The sequence below is a fragment of the Piliocolobus tephrosceles genome, chromosome 3, assembly GCF_002776525.5.
Source record: "Piliocolobus tephrosceles isolate RC106 chromosome 3, ASM277652v3, whole genome shotgun sequence".
NCBI classification, from domain to species: Eukaryota; Metazoa; Chordata; class Mammalia; order Primates; family Cercopithecidae; genus Piliocolobus; species Piliocolobus tephrosceles.
This window is the reverse complement of record NC_045436.1, coordinates 106,652,844-106,669,895: the sequence shown is the minus strand read 5'-3', so window position 1 is coordinate 106,669,895 and position 17,052 is coordinate 106,652,844. Positions and strand designations below refer to the sequence as shown.

The window sequence follows — 17,052 nt, the reverse complement described above, 5'->3', positions numbered from 1 at the left end:
CGGAGCTTGCAGTGAGCTGAGATCCGGCCACTGCACTCCAGCCCAGGCGACAGAGCGAGACTCCATCTCAAAAAAAAAAAAAAAAAAAAAAAAAAAAATCTTCATAAAAGCTGTAGGAGATAGATTATTACTGTTACTCCCATTTTATAGATGAAGCTGAGACTTATAGTGGTTAATTCATTGCCAGTAAGTGGAGGAGTCAGAGACTTTGATTCCAGCAGTCTGTCTCCATGGTCTGCCAGTTTCTCACTATGTCTACTGCTCCCCACAGTGTAAAAGGAGAGGCTTTGGGGGAAAAGAGCACAGTCCTAAGCCATCCTTCCTTTCACGCAAAGATTCTTGTGTTGAACAAAGGCATGGCCTCCATGTCCATTTTCAGACTGAAAAGGAGATTCTGTTTAGGTAAGTCCTCAGATGACTCCTACCCATTGGTGGAGATGGTCACTAGTAGCCACTTATTCAACATGTTATCTCAAGGCTCTAATTAGAGTGTGGTCCATATGTTGCCCATCTTTGTACATAAATCTATTGCTTTAGGTGCTAAAAGCTCATCATAGCCAAACTTTACAGACCCAGACCAACCTGAGAACAAAGGTTGCTCTCTACTTGCCAGCACGATTATAGGCACTCTTTCTTCATGTGCTTACAAAAAGAAAGCAGTTTCATCCTGCAAATGCTGGCCAACTCAATATGCTCAGCCGACACCATCAGGGAATATGAGTGCTTTGAGGCCCTCTGTTGAGCTGTCTCATTTTCTCTGCACAGAAACCTACTAGTGTAACGTTTCCATGAGTGATGGGCGGGGGAGAGGTTTCACTACAAGAGAATTTCAGAATAGGAGTAGGATACCTGGAGAGAGTCCAGTCCTTTTGGAGTCAAGTAGAGTCAAGTGTGTCACTAAAATGAAGCAAGTCCCTCTTCTGCTACTCCAGAGAATCATGAATGGGGCAGTGGGGAAACACAGAAACAGATTCCATGAAATCAGCCATGCAAGATTAGTCTGAAGGTAATGACACTGGGCTTAAAGGAAATCCGTTACAAATGAAACATAACTCAAAACAAATGTGCCAATGGGCAAAATTTAATGAGCAAAAGGAAATGAATAAATAGAGATAAATCGTATAAATATGGCCAAATTGTTAGGGCAAATGCTTGAGAAGAATGCTATGGGGTTATGAGTCCACCTCATTGTGCTGTTTCTACGTCCTGGCCCCTGAGGGACCGCTCTCTGTCATGCCCATTCACTTACTTTCTCTGGATCCGGACCACAGGATCGGCAAGCAGGTCAGTGACGTCAAGCTTTCTCCCCTTCTCAATAACATCCGGATGCTTGCGAACAAACAGCCACCCGATATGGGAGAAGAAGAAGCCCCGGCGGGCATTGTGGGGGTCAGCATCCGTCTCTGAGTACTTGTGGTGGGCTCGGTGGTCCCTGGACCACTCGAAGATGTCATTCTGCAGAGAGAATGAGAGCCTGAGTGAAGAGAGGAACCGCACCGCCGGGCGTCCTCCTGGGAATCTTCCCAGCCTCCCCTCCCCCACCAGTCCTCACTGCTGGTTTCACATTCCTCCTATCTTCAACCCACAGTTCCTCAACCTCAAGTTCAATCCCCTGTGGTCTGGAGTGGTTTTCATCAGAACAAGAGTAAATCTTCACTTAGCAGGGATCTCAGCTTATGTGTGGGACGTACCCACTGCAGGAAGTTCAGGCTTGTTGGGTGAATTAGTGCAGAGACCTGAAGGAAAGCTCTGCTGGGGGCGACTGAATCTCCTAGATCATTTGTGTCAAGAAAAGAGAGATCTTTTTTTATGGCTGCACCGTATTCCATGGTGTAAATATACCACATTTTCTTTATCCAGTCTATCACTGATGGACATTTAGGATGATTCCATGTTGCTATTGTGAATAGTGCTGCAGTGAACATACATGTGCCTATGTCTTTATAATAGAATGATTTATATTCCTTCAGGCATATACCCAGTAATAGGATTGCTGGGTTGAACTGTAGTTCTGTCGAGATCTTTGCAGGGACATGGATGGAGCTGGGGGTCATTATCCTTAGCAAACTAATGCAGGAACCCAAATACCACTGTTCTCACAAGTGGGAGCTAAATGATGAGAACACATGGACCCATAGGGGAAAAAAACATACTGGAGCTATCAAGGGTGGAGGGTGGGAGGAGGGAAAAGATCAGGAAAAATATCCAATGGGTACTAGGCGTAATACCTGGGTGGTGAAATAATCTGTACAACACACCCCCATGACACATGTTTACCTATGTAACAAACCTGCACATGTACCCCTGAAGTTAAAAATTTTAAAAAATGAGGGAGACATCCTCTTAGGATGAAATCTTGGTTGTCAGAAGAGAGGGGCAGTCCTGAGTATAAAGGGTGCCGGTTCTTGGCCCAGATGTCTCTGCCTCTCTCCCTACTTTGATGTTCTTCATGTGTGACTCACGTAGATCAGGAAGCCAGCAGATTAAAAAAAACCCAAATGGCTACTTCCCCAAATCTCTGCAAAATACCAAGGCACCAGTGGCATCATTTTAGGACTGCTCTAACAGAGTATAACAGAAACAGAAGGGGGACAACTTTGGCTCCTTGGGTGTATTGGCAATCCACCAAGTGGAGAGGCAGCGGTGGCTGAGGAGCGGGGCAGCACTCACTGGAGCCCCAAAACAGACTCTGGGGCCCCTAGAAGAACAGGCAGCAGAGTCTGCCCAGCCCACAGAGCTGAAGTGGGGCTCAGCGCACGTGGGGAGCACACCCTATTGGACCTCTCGTAATGGGAGGCATGGGAAGGTGTCGGGGGCTGAGCTATCAGGGGCAAGAATTGATGGCATTTAGTCTGTTACAATTAATGAGAACTTAGCTATAGCAATGGGTCAGTGAGATCTACAGACATTCAATTTACACTAATTTTTTTTTTAATCTGATGATGCTTTCAAAACTTTGAGAAGACGAATTAAATTGGGAAGTAGTGCTTTCGATAGGAAAATCTGAAAATAAAAATAAATTTAAGTATTATATTGCATTAGCCTTTTCTTTTTATGACAATAGTAATAATATTCTATACCATAATATTCAATACTGGGTAATATTCTCATTAGGAGTCTACCATTTCATAGAGACTGGTTTCATCCTTCTGATGAGAAGGGAAGAAATTGTTTTGTTTTTGTTTGTTTTTCGAGACAGTCTTGCTCTATTGCCCAGGTTAGAGTACAGTGGTACAATCACATAGCTCACTGTAGCGTTGACCTTCTGGGCTCAAGTGATCCTCCCACCTCAGCCTCCCAAGTAGCTGAGACTACAAGTGTATGCCACCATGCCCAGCTAATTTTTCTTTTTTTTGAGATGGAGTCTTGCTCTGTCACCCAGGCTGGAGTACAGTGGTGTGATCTTCGCTCCCTGCAACCTCTGCCTCCTGAGTTCATGCAATTCTCCTGCCTCAGCCTCCTGGATAGCTGGGATTATAGGCATGCGCCAACAAACCCAGCTAATTTTTCCATTTTCAGTGGAGACGGGATTTCGCCCTATTGGCCAGGCTGGTTGAAAATTTTAAAAATCCACCTAATCCTTGGGCTTTGGGGGAGAGAGAGAGGAGGCAGAAAGTTCCAAGAAGTATATATTCAGCTTTGACTATAAAGAGAGAAAATAGGAGCCTGGCAGTTTATGTATATCAAAAATTATAGCCTGGCTTACTGTAATATGAAAGAGGTCTTTAGATTTTACAGTGTATTTAAACATGGTGGTTGGAAAGAGTGAAAACATTTTATTATTTAGAATCACAGAATTTGGAGCTGTAAAAGAATTTCAAATGTCAATCAAGACTACTGTGGTCTAAGAAATAATTTCTTCCTTTTGCATTAGTTTATTGCTTTTATTGTAGTGCCCATGTGAACATAACATAGAAAGAACACTCTGTCCCCTATTCACAGATGGCAAAATTAAAGCTTAGAGGACATTTATACAAGCTCATCTAACAAATCAAAACAATAATAGAATAAATATGGCTCTTCCTTGGTTCTCAGTTCACATTCCTATCAACAAGGTATTTCCCTTATTCTCCAAATGTTGCAGGGAGGGGTCTTTTATAGAAAACTTTCATTCATCTTGTTAAAAGGTTATATTGGCTTGATATGGTTTGGCACTGTGTCCCCACCCAAATCTCATCTGTAATTGTAATCCCCACGTGTTGAGGGAGGGACCTGGTGGGAGGTGACTGAATCATAGGGTCAGTTTCCTCCATGCTGTTCTCATGATAATGAGTGAGTTCTCACGAGATCTGATGGTTTAAAAGTGTGTGGCAGTTTCCCCTTTGCTCTCTCTCTTGCTCCACGATAGGAAGACATACCTTGCTTCTCCTTCCCCTTCCACCACGATTGGAAGTTTCCTGAGCCCTCCCCAGCCACGTGGAACTGTGAGTCAATTAAACCTCTTTTCTTTATAAATTACTCAGTCTCAGGTAGTTATTTATGGCAGTGTGATCATGAACTAATACATGGCTGTTTAATTCAATGCCATGAAATCTTGTAGAAACTCTACGTGAAGAGTTTCAAATAGCTAGAAACATTATTCTCACAAAATTAATTATAATACAACAACAAAAAGACCCACGATGATGAAGACGAGTTGAAACAGAGATATTTATTTTCATTCCTTTCACCTGGATACCTTTCCAACAGAAGCCACTTGACTGCAACAGTGGAATGCAGGAAGGGTTTTGGCCACATTCCAAATAATCAAGCACATAATCAAGCCAAAAATACTTCGATGTATTTTTTAATCCTTTGTTATTGCTGTGTTTTCAAGTGTAAAGCTGAGTCCAGTGAAAAAGTGACTCAAAGAATAAGATGTGTTTTCTAGTTCTTGGGAACTTGGCAATAATTTCTTTAAAAAAGAAATTAAAGAACAAGATGTGTGTCAACAATAGAGCAGAAAGAGAGAAAGATTTATTTGCTTACCCAATCACCTTTCTTCCCTACTTACCTGCACTTTTGTCTGTTCTGGAGTGATTGGGAGTGGATGGGCAAGGGAAAGAACCTACCTGTGAATACGTTTGTGTTGAAAAGGTGTGGGGACCTAGAGCTCATTTTCGTATAGTCGGTATCTGCTTTAGCAACAAGCAGAGGGGAAAGCTGAGGATTAATGAGGAGGGAGAGATGGCCCAACCGTCTCAACCTCAGGAGGCGGGGAGTGAATGGAGATCGACTGTGCTGGAAGCTGTACCCCCAGTGGTATAATCTGATAATCTCTCTTCCTCTTAGTGTTTTCAAGGTGCTGATAGCTCTTGTCTAAAACTATGTGTGCCACTCCATCACCTTTGCTGCACAGGAAACAAAAACAATATTGAGGCATACAGAGATGACAAATGCCCATCATGAACTGACTGTCAAGAATAGGTAATCCATCTGTTCATGTTCCATGTACATATTCTGGTAGGGACATGATGTTGAAATCAGCAGTAATGCCTGAAGCCAAATACTTAAACATTCAAACAAATCAATTAACAAATTATTGTATTAAATTTGCAACTTAGAGTTTATACTGAATTGTAGGTTCCAGTAGATCACAGTCTTACTCTGCAATCCATCAAAAGTGCACTCTCACCACATGTTAATTGATTATTCCTGATCAAAAATTGGAATGTTGAAGGGAGCTACATTAGTTCTAAGAACATGGGGCATAAATGAGGCACAGGTAGGTGGGCAAGCAAGAGAGGAGTAGGAACAGAACAAATCCGGAGTGTACAGCTCAGGTGGTAGGCTTCATTATCAGAGACACCATACTTTCTGTTGTCCTACTTTGCAACAGAAATATAACACAAGCCACATAATATAACTAATAGTTTGTTAGTGGCCACCCCAAAAAAGTGAAATGACCCTTGATTGAACTTGGGCTACAGAAAAACATAAATAAAATAAAAAGTGAAAAGAGGCTGGGTGCGGTGTCTCATGCCTGTAATCCCAGCACTTTGAGAGGCCGAGATGGGCGGACTACCTGAGGACAGGAGTTCCAGACCAGCCTGGCCAACATAGTGAAACCCCATCTCTACTAAAAATACAAAAACTAGCCGGACATGGTGGTGTGCAGCTGTAATACCAGCTACTCGGGAGGCTGAGGCACGAGAATCACTTGAACCTGCAAGGCAGAGGTTGCAGTGAGCTGAGATCACACCACTGCACTCCAGCCTAGGTGACAGAGCAAGACTCTGTCTCAAAAAAAAAAAAAAAAAAAAAAAGAGTGAAAAGAAACAAGTAAAATTAATTTTAATAATATATTTTACTTAGTGTAACATACCCAAATATTATCATTTCAATATATAATCAGTATAAAAATTACTGAGATGCTGTACATTACTTTTTTTTTCTGTACCAAGTCTTAGAAATTTTTCACCTGTAGCACACCTCCACGGGCTAACTGCATTGCAGGTGCTCAGTAGCCACATGTAGCTAGTGACTACCACACTGAGCAGTGCAAGTCTAACTCATGGCTTACACACTTTTTTTTTTTTTTTTTTTTTTTTGAGACAGGGTCTCTCTCTGTCACCCAGGCTGGAGTGCAGTGGTGTGATCATGACTCACTACAGCCTTAGCCACCTGGCTTAAGCGATTCTCCCATCTCAGCCTCCCCATTAGCTGGGACCACAGGCACATGCCACTATGCCCAGTTAATTTTTTAATTATTTGTAGAGATGGGGTCTCACTATGTTACCCAGGCTGGTCTCAAACTTCTGGGCTCAAGGGATCCTCCTGCTTCAGTCTCCCAAAGTGCTGGGATTACAGGCGTAGCCACTGCACCCAGCCACTTGTACATTTTTCAATGTGTGCATTATACTTCAAATTTAAAAGTTTGAAGAATTAAGAATTCAATGCTGCCTACTGGTGAGAATGTGAAATGGGCAGAAAGTTTGTGAAGCGCAAATGAACACTACATATCAAAAACCCTGAAACTGTGCATATCTTCTAATCTAACAATTCATTTTCTGGAATGTATCTTAAGGAAATCATGGTTGGGTGCAGAGATTTAACCACAAGGATGCTAACTGCAATAAAAACTTGGAAAGACCCTGCATTTCCCCATAACAGGATTTGATTAAATATTTTGTGATAAATTAATTAAATACTACTTGTGTGTGTAAACACACACAGTAAAAGTTTATATATACATGAAAGAAATAGTAAGAGAAAAAGTCTTAGAGTTACCTCATGGGAGTGAAATTGGAAGATAGGAATGAGGAGAAATACTTTTATGCTTGATCCTATACTCTGAAACTATTAAAAAGAATTCTATTAGTGTTGTATTAAAAACTAATTAACAAAAAAAGGCTATTGTAGTATTGACCTAGAAAGATGAAGGTAAAAGTAGTTAAAAGAAAAGTACTTCTTGGCTGGGCGTGGTGGCTCACGCCTGTAATCCTAGCACTTTGGGAGGCCAAGGCAGGAGGATCACTTGAGATCAGGAGTTTGAGACCAGCCTGGCCAATACGGTGAAACCCTGTCTCCACTAAAGGTACAAAAATTAGCTGGGCGTGGTGGTGGGCACCTGTAATCCCAGCTACTTAGGTGGCTGAGGCAGGAGAATCGCTTGAACCTGGGAGGCGTAGATTGCAGGGAGCTGAGATTGCGTCACCGCACTCCAGCCTAAGCAACAGAGTGAGACCTTGTTGCAAAAAAAAAAAAAAAAGAAAGAGAAGAAAAGTACTTCTCAAAACACTATGAATCCATTTTTAATAAAAAAAAAATGTACGTTTAAGCATGGGAAAAACAAAGGAAGTATCTTAGCCAAACTGTTTGCAGTGGTTCTCTCTAGGAATTGGGACTGGGGGTGACTCTTTTTTATTTTGTCTGTGTTTTGTAAATTTTTATAATAAACATATTATTCTTTTGCAATACAGGAGAAACAAGTTATTTTTGAAAACATTTCTATATTCCTGCATGAAAACAACCCAGCTTCTGCTCGATGAAGCAGTAAGATTCATCTGGCAATCCAGTCTGTTAATATACCTTTATGTCACCTGTCTATCTTTATTCTCATTAGCAACTAATCAACTAATCAGACCTCAAGTGGTGTGGCAGTGCCCTCGCTTGAACCCATTCTGTATTTTGTGCCTCCATTACCTCACTATCCATCACTGATAATGTCCCTAAGCGGGGTCTCCACTGAGACTGCAGAAACTGAAATTGATCATGAAGTGGTTTTTCTCCACATGCACAGCCCTTGAGTGTTATCTGTGACTTGAGCAAAAGTCATCAATCTCAAGAGTCCACTGAAGTGAGGTATGAAGCAACCTGCTCCTTCAGAACTACTCCCCAGCGTCCTTTTATGCTCAAAATAAATTCTTGAATCCAGTCATCTAAATGGCAATAGAGGACACCATCTTTTAAGGTCCACATAATTTCCACTGGTTAGCAAGATGAAGGCTAAATGTAAACAGCGTTTAGCTTGTCCCATTCAGCAGATCTGAAACCAGAATCATTGACTGGTTTTCCCCTAGCCTAGCTGGAAAGAGATGCTTGCTCCCAACCAGACACCAAGATGGTCTTTCTGTCCGTTATTTCAATTTTGTGGCTGTTTAAGGTTCCAGAACAAAAAACTTCCCAAGCAGTCTCAAAACAAAGCCAAAGGGAATTCCACTTGTATTCATAACACATCTTCGTTTCCAGTCAGTAGTGAAAAAGAAACCAGGACCAACATGTCAACATGTCAGCTTGAAGAGGCAGGTTTTAGAGTAGAAAATATGTGTGTGCATGCATATGCATGTACATGTGCATGTGCGTGTGCGTGCATGTGGTATGTGCGTGTCTGAATGACATCCTTTCTGGGAAAGGAGCTGTTCTATCAAGGGGGTCAAACAGAAAAAGATACTGATGGCTCCACTCCTTAGAAACTGTAAGGCTCATTAGAAATAGGCTTTATCTCTGTCTCCAGGGTCTAAACTTAATCTCCTCCTGTTCAGATGCCAATTCAGACTGAAAAACAATGTTGGGTGCTTTCCCCATTGTTGATACTAGGTCAGTACTTACTTCTCTCCAGACAATAAGCTAATCTGTAAGAATAGCCCAGAAAGTCCCCAAGAGTGGCCTGGCAGCAGTTCACACCACCTGGCAAATTGTGGCTTTGAGAGGACAAGTTGCCACCTGCTGCCTTGCCTTCATGTAGCACTTGGTCTACATAGGTCTTAGAAGCTGGGTAAGTGTTGAAAAGCCAACTTTAGTAGTTTAAAAAGTGCCAATAAAACTTAAAGTTTGAAAATAAGGAAAGAAGTGTTTAATATTTTCTTCTATTACTCTTTTGTTTAAATCTCTTAACAACAAGAATGTATTCAAATAAAACTTTTCACTTTAAAAAAAACCACACATTTAACATACACTTTTAAAATGGTATAGACAGTAATCTTGGTAAATAAGTTGGTCTTCTGGAAATCTTTTCAACTTAGGTTTTGGAGGGTTTTTGGTCGGTGATGTGACCATTATTCTAATCTCCTGAACTAGATCTCCTTTACTCCATGAGTTAAAAATTGAGGGGGAAGAAAGGACCTAGAAAACAATGATAATCCAATAGCAATGAACATATTTAGTTCCCACAACTTGTTTTTAAAATACCATTCTCCACTAAAAGGAATCAGGACTGTGGAGAAATGGCTGGTGCCAGGACTGGGGTAGGAAAAGTACACAGGGAGCTCAGTATGTTTTGTTGTGCAGGAAAGGAAGTGCTTAAAAGATGATGGAGCATGTTGAAATGACAGAGGAACCAGATGTGGTGGCATGCATCTGTAATCCCAGCTACTCAGGAGGCTGAGGAGTTCAAGACCAGCCTGGGCAACACAGCAACACACCATACTAAAAAGAAAGAGGAGTCCATTTGTAGTGCCTCCCTCTGAACAAACTGGGGTAATTTGGGCATTCAAATGAATAATGACAGTAATGGATTATAATCCATGTAATCAAAAAAGAGTCCATGGGTTATAAATACATGGGAAGAAGCAAACACTTTTCTTTACAGTAAAATATCAATTGACAAATGTAGAAGAAATAACAGAGCTACAAAATCACCATTTTGCAGCTGTCATGGCAATAACTGATTCAGGCAAGAATCACCAATGTTTGCTAAAATTATTGGGTAAAAGTTTGATGAAGATAAAACATTTATATAGGCTCATAATCTTTGCATAAATTAGTTCAATAATTACAAAATAAAAATAGCAATCTTACAGTGGAGAAACTTAGCAGATGCCACCTTAACCGAATAATCAAAGTTCATACCTCCAATAATGTGACAAAGTGATGTCATGTGCCTCTTTTTCGACGCTGAGAAGGACACAAGAATGCTAATGTAGTACTCCCACCAAAAATGCAGAGTTTTAGTCTAATTACATGAGCAAACCCAAATGGAGGAACATTCTACAACTTAATTGGCCAGTACATTCCAAAAATATCGATGGCATAAAATTAAACAAACAAGGAACTATTCCAGATGAATGGAATCTAAAGAGACATTATAATTCGTTGTAATGCATAACCCTAAATTGGACCCTGAACTATTATAGAATCCTTGATACAGCATTGTATCATTAAATCCCTGACTTTGGTTAAGTGTACTCTGTCTATGTGAAAGTGTCTTTGTCATTAGGAAATACACACTGAGGTATTTGGGAATAAAGGGGCATGATGTCTATAACGTACTCCCAAATGATTCATAAAAAAAAAGAATACATAAGAATGCACACGCATGTACAGAGGAAAGAGCAAGGGTATAAAGCAAATGAGTAGTACTCTAAGAATTGGTGAATCTACGTGAAGGCTATACACAAGCTCATGATTTTTTGCAACTTTTCTCTAAGTTTCAAAATAAAAGACCAGAAAAAATTATTTCAAAATAAAAGTGAAAGCTAAAAACAAAAATTTCATGGGCACTCTTCTTTACAATATCAGCTTTTCCCCTTCCACTCCATTTCTACTCTACCACCCTTGTTCAGGCTTGTATCAATTTGTTTGGCTTCTGTAATAACCTTCTAACTGTCTCCCACTTATAGTAATCTTCCTCTCTGCAATACATTCGGCATACTGGTAACATCCTCTTTCCATTCATACTCCCCAAAATCTATCATTCTTTTGCTTATTATTTGACAATCTCTGTGTATTACTTTTCTTATAAAATCTAAACTTTTCCTCTTCTTGAAAATCAGACAGGTTTCTTCGGCTGGACTCTTATCTTTACCACATTTTGTCCTTAATTTGACTGATATTTACTGACCGGTATGCACTAGAAGATAAAGAACAAATAGGACAACTGAGGCTGTGTCCTCAAAGAGTTTATAGTTTATGGAGGAGACAAATACTAAACATAAAGTAAATCAAGTCAACATAAGTGAAATAATGTTAGACTGGGATTAGAGCTGTGAAGCCAATAAAGGAGCTGAACAAAAAAGGACCTTAATATAGGCAAGGCCATTTGTTTTTTGTTTTTGTTTTTGTTTTTGTCATCCAGGCTGGAGCACAGTGGTGTGATCTCAGCTCACTGCAACCTCCACCTCCCAGGTTCAAGTGATTCTCCTGCCTCAGCCTTCCGAGTAGCTGGGATTACAGGCACCTGCCACCAGGCGTGGCTAATTTTTGTATTTTTAGTAGAGACGGGGTTTCATCATGTTGGTCAGGCTGGTCTCGAACTCCTGACCTCAGGTGATCCACCTGCGTTGGCCTCCCGAAATGCTGGGATTACAGCTGTGGGTCACTGCGTCTGGCCAGCAAGGCCATTCTTAACTGGGTCATCTTCAGGTGGAGAGGAGTTGGTGGCAGAAGTGTGGGAGGAAGAGGGGAATTGTCTCAGGTAGAGGGAAGGACTTGGAACAATTGAGGAACTAAGAAAAGGCCATTGTGTAGGTAGCATGGTGCTAGGACAAGCCTGGTATGAGATGAGGTCTAAGACACATTATGCTATAATAAAGAATATATCTGGTCTTTGTGTCTGGTTCTTGACAAAGAGCTTTAAAAACTCTTGGAATTTTCTGAGTGATAGGAAATTCCTCCACTCTTATGCTAGAGGTGACTTTCATGGGCCCCTAGATAGCCTCAGGATGGGAGCAGATCACCAGAAAGACCAGCCATGTGATTAGAGGAGTGGGCGTTGGCTAGCCAACAGGGCAACACAAGTGTTCCGGATAGAAGCAGAGACCTAGATTGGCGTCTGGTGCCACTGCACCAGCTGGTTTCCTGGGGGGAAGCTGGGGCCATGGTCTTCGGAGGGGTGGTCCTGTAGATCCCGCAGTGCACGCACATCCAGAGGACTCGGAATGCCGCTGGCTTCCCTATCTAGGTGTGTCTGGTGCTACTGGTGGCTAATATTTTCCTGACATTCTTCTGGTTTGGAAGGCATTTTGAGTCACCTCTCTTGTTGCAGAGCATAATCATGTTGTCCATGTTGCTGATGCTGAAACTCTGCCCTGAGATCCACATGGCAAAGGAGCTGAGCATAAAATCCTTGGATCTTTACCACTCCTGGCACCGGAGCAGTTTCCCGGACTATGTGGAGTGTGTCTTGGCCTTTGCTGACATGGCAGGCTAGATCAGGACCCGTCCATCGACTGGGCCCTGTTTGTGGAGACTCTGGGCTTCCTGTCCATGCTGACTGAGGCCATGATGGACCTGCCCCAGCTCTATTGCAACCACTGCCACGGGTCCTGAAGACATGAGCATCCAGAGCACTCATGAGGACAAGGGCAGTGCCCTCAGGACCAACTACTTCCTGCTGAGAGCTGCCCATGCAGCTCTTGGTCTGCGCCTGCTGCAGGTGCTGGTGGACCTGCCATCCAGGCACGAAGACCAGATATATTCTTTATTATAGCATCATGTGTCTCAGACGTCATCTCGTACCAGGCTTGTCCTAGCACCAGGCTACCTACACAATGGCCTTTTCTTAGTTCCTGGGACCCTTCACCCACCATCCTGAGAAGCCAGCACTCCACGCAACACACCCTACCATGGCCAAAGCACTTCTGAGCTGGCCAGGGAGGAAAAAGATGTGTGACTGCCGGCTGGCGTCTGTTCTCCCTATGTGGAGAGCAGGCATCGCAGCCCCTGAGTGGAGAGGTGGTATCCCGTATCAGGCTGTCCATCAGCGGCTGTGTGGGGCTCTCAGGGCAGCCAGGCCAACACGTGGCTCACCACTGCTGGGAGCGGCCACAGTGGATTTCACACCCAAGTGCTGGGTTTCCAGTGATTTTAAGGTGATGGAAAAGGCAAATGTCTTTTCCCACTTCCTCTCAAAAACCACCCAGCCTGAACCTGAGATGTGTTCATAAACACACCAGAAGGCAAACTCCAGTCCGCTGAGGAACAGCAGCCCTCAGGAACCTTCTCCAATCTTATTCAAGTCCTGGTCCCAGCCTCTCAGATCTGCCTCAGCCCACAAGACGGCTTCCCTGGGGGAGAGGCTGTAGCTGGGGAAAAGTAGGATCCACGTGCCAGCGGGGGCCCAGGCAAGCCTCAAGGCTGGGGCTGGGGCTGGGGCGGGGGAAGCGAGGAGGAGACCTGGTATCAGGAGACCCTGAAAGTCCTGGGAGAAGAGACTTTGGACTCAGTGTGACCCTGATCAGACACCCTGGTTGGATGGTGATGGCCTGCCCAGTGGGGTGGGCACAGAGGGCAAGGCTGAGTTTGCTCTGCTCCCGATTGTAGGGATGCAGTGGCACCTGTGCTCTGGGTTTTCTGGCCAGAGTTGGCATCTCAAGGGCCTGTAGAATGAGTGCCTCCTGATACTCGGCTCTGGTGCCTCTGACCTTGCCCAGCAGTGCGGTCTGGATGCCTAGCTTCTAGGCTGGCCTCTTCCTGGGAGATGCTGGGGTGACATCTCTCATTGGGTGTCCCTATTTCCCTAATTATCCCTCACCAATCTTTAAGCCAATGCCTTCAGTTCTACCACTAAATTATATCTTGAATGGGCACACTTTTCATTTTTACCACCTTCTAATTCAAGATCAACTTTTTTCCTAGGTTCCTGCAAAAGCCTCCTGAACTGGTCTTCCTGATTCAACACTTGCCCTCTCTATATTGTAGCCAGAGAGAGCTTATTGGAAATTAAACTACTCTCTAGCAAAATAAATAAATAAATCAGTGGCTTAGCATTATATTTAGAATGAAATCCAACCTCATTATTACGTTCTACAGGGCCCTGTGTTGGAACACCCCTAGGGTGAGAGGCAAGCCCATGTCTGAGCCTGCTGGGTATTGTTCAGAGTAAGCTTAGGGGTGTTCCAGCCAGAGCCTCTGGTTCTCTTCGAGTGCTAGGGGTCCCCCAGACAGACACAGAGGTCCTCCTGGGTGTGTGGGAAGGCTGAGGGGGCTGAGGGCAGAGGCTGTACAGACACAGCCCTGCCACATCCCTGAGGAGGATTCCATTTGGAAAGAGTCCTTTTCCTCTGGATATTGCACACACTGGGTGGACATAGCTTTGATGTCCATCGTCCAGGACACAGAGGCGTCCTCCAGTCACAAGAGCGGATGCGGAGGGCAGGGTGCGTGGTACCCTATGCAGGGTCTGGCTGCTGGGATGGCCCATCTCACATTCTGCTACTGCTGTCCTGGGCTCTCGGGTCCGAGGCAACCTCCAGAGCATGGGCAGCAGCCTAGCCGCAGGCGCCTCTGCCACCGTCCTCTGTCTACTGTCCACCCAGGCATGTTGGGTCCCACAGGTCTGAGTCTGCTGCCTCTGGCTGTGGTGGGAACCACTGGTCACCCCAAATCCCCACTCCCCACCTTTTCAGTTTAACACAAGCCCACACCTTGCTTAACAGCTCTGTGCTGACTCCAGGCCCTGGAGTTCTCAGATGCTTCCCAGCGGCTCCCGCAGGCATCATGTTCCCTTCTGCTGGGCAGAGGGGCCACTTCTGCAACAACAGCAGATGTTGATGCTGTCAGTGCCAAAGCTCTATGACTTTAGCGTTATTTGCTGTGGCCAGTGGGAAAATGTTCAAAGCTGTTTCCAACTCCTGAGTTTTCCTCAGGAAAACTCTTGAGTATTTGAGTGAGGATCTTGTTCTTAGCCCTTTGGCCTGTAAGAGGCTTTGAAAATTTTATTTTATTTCTTAATGAAAGAAGATATCTGTGGTGGTTAATTGCCTCCACATTAAAATGTCACCAATTGCATGCGCAGTAACTGATGAATGTTTGTACCCCCACCATGTGGCGACTTTGAATCAATAACTCTTTGCAGATCCAGGGGAAAAAAAAGAAAATCATAAGAAGAGAAAATATATTTCCTATTCATTAAGTGGAAGTGGGTCATCATAAAGGTCTTCATCTTTATCATCTTCGCATTGAGTAGGTTGACAGGAAGAGGGGCTGGCCCTGCTATCTCAGAGGTGGCAGAGGCAGAAGAAAATCCATGCATTTAAGTGAAGCTGCGCAGTTCAAACCCATTCTGTTCAAGGGTTAACTGTAATTGTAAGTATAGCACTTTCTTGAGTTCTGTGTGTTGTTCTAGTGAATTATCAAACCTAAGGAGATTGTGGAAACCCCAAACTTACCACTGGTCATTCAGAAGTACAGGTAGCCTGGGGACCCCACTACTGTCCTGCAACCCTTGCAGCAGGCATCTGAAGTGGGGGCAGTCATGTGGAGCACTCAGCCTTTAACTTGCAGGATCTGATGTTCACCCTGGGTGGTTATAGTCAGAATTACACTGAAGTACAACAACTTGGGGTGGACACAGAGAACTGGTGTGCAAGGCCCTGATCACGCAGGGCCCCATAGAACATAATAATGAGGTTGGATTTCATTCCAAATACAATGCTAAGCCACTGAAATATTTATTTATTTATTTAGCTGGAGAGTCATTTAATTTCCAATAAGCTCTCTCTGGCTACAATATAGAGAGGGGCAAGCATTGAATCAGGAAGACCAGTTCAGGAGTCTTTTGCAGTAGCCTAGGAAAAAGTTGATCTTGAACTAAAAGTTGGTAAAAATGAGAAGTGTGCAGACTAAAGATGTAGTTTAGTGGTAGAACTGAAGGGATTGGCTTAAAAATTGGTGAGGGATAATTAGGGAAATGGAGAAATCATGGATGACACCCAGACTTCTGGTGGGAAAGCTAGGAGAAGAACAGAAGAACAGTTTCGGGGAGAAGGTAGAGTCACAACTTTGAATTGGGGCACGCTGAGTTCGAGAAGCCTAAGAGACATCCAATGAGACATGTCACACAGGTAGCCAGATTTGTAACACACTATACCCTGTCAGCTTACTTCTTCAATCTGGGTGATTTTCTAACTATGCTGTGACCTCCTACAGTATATTCTAATCATTCCTCTCTCCCAACCTTTGCTCAGATGTGTCCCTACCCTCCTCTTCTTCTTTGCCTAGATAAATCCTTTTCACGTGCAGCTCAAATCTCCCCTTCTGCAGTAGGCTTTGTCCAACGATTCTAGCCCATATTCAAATTTCTGCAGCCCTAAGAGTCAGTGTGACAGTTTTGAGCAATTTAACTCCACGTTGTCTTTTTATAAGAGTCTTTATTGCACACAAGTCTAGCCAGCTCTTTCAGATTATAAGCTCCTCATCCAAGGGCCACTTCTTAGATATTACTTGTGTTCCTCACAAGCACATGGTGGCTTATGCACTTTCAAATGTAATGGTAATTAAACAGCAGATTTACATGAAAAGCTATGAAAGATTCAAATGGAAGAAGGTAAAAATAATGAAATGTTTCTGCCTTCTAAAGGAGTTTTTAAAAGCAAAGCTAGAAATTTCCATTTGGCATCTGAAACTCAATAAATATTATCATTAATTAAAATTGCTGATTCAATGACTCTTGTAGACATGTATCTTTGGAGCTTGATGAGGCATTGAGGCAGCATTCCTGAGATAATCCTGTGACAAGAGCGCTGGCTGGCATTAATAGGAATTGGAACACGATGATTGAAAAGCCTGAACTTTGATAAACAAGGACCAATGATGAAAAACAGTTCAATATCTAATAAGGGGGTAGGGAAGAGGCCACTAACAGAAGGCCTCACTGTGTCTGTTAGATCTGTTTCATATCTTCATTAATGTCTG

At 43.3% G+C, this 17,052-nt stretch overlaps 1 protein-coding gene across 2 annotated transcripts in view; it reads right to left on the bottom strand.

The window, feature by feature from the left end:
* Nucleotides 1-17,052, bottom strand: part of SCD5 (stearoyl-CoA desaturase 5) — a 175,290-nt gene that overhangs the window by 53,940 nt on the left and 104,298 nt on the right. For both annotated transcript variants that reach the window (XM_023222575.2, XM_023222576.1), the window contains exon 3: nucleotides 1,250-1,455. In XM_023222575.2, the coding sequence (XP_023078343.1) occupies nucleotides 1,250-1,455 (206 nt within the window). The remainder of the gene's footprint in view (nucleotides 1-1,249; nucleotides 1,456-17,052) is intronic.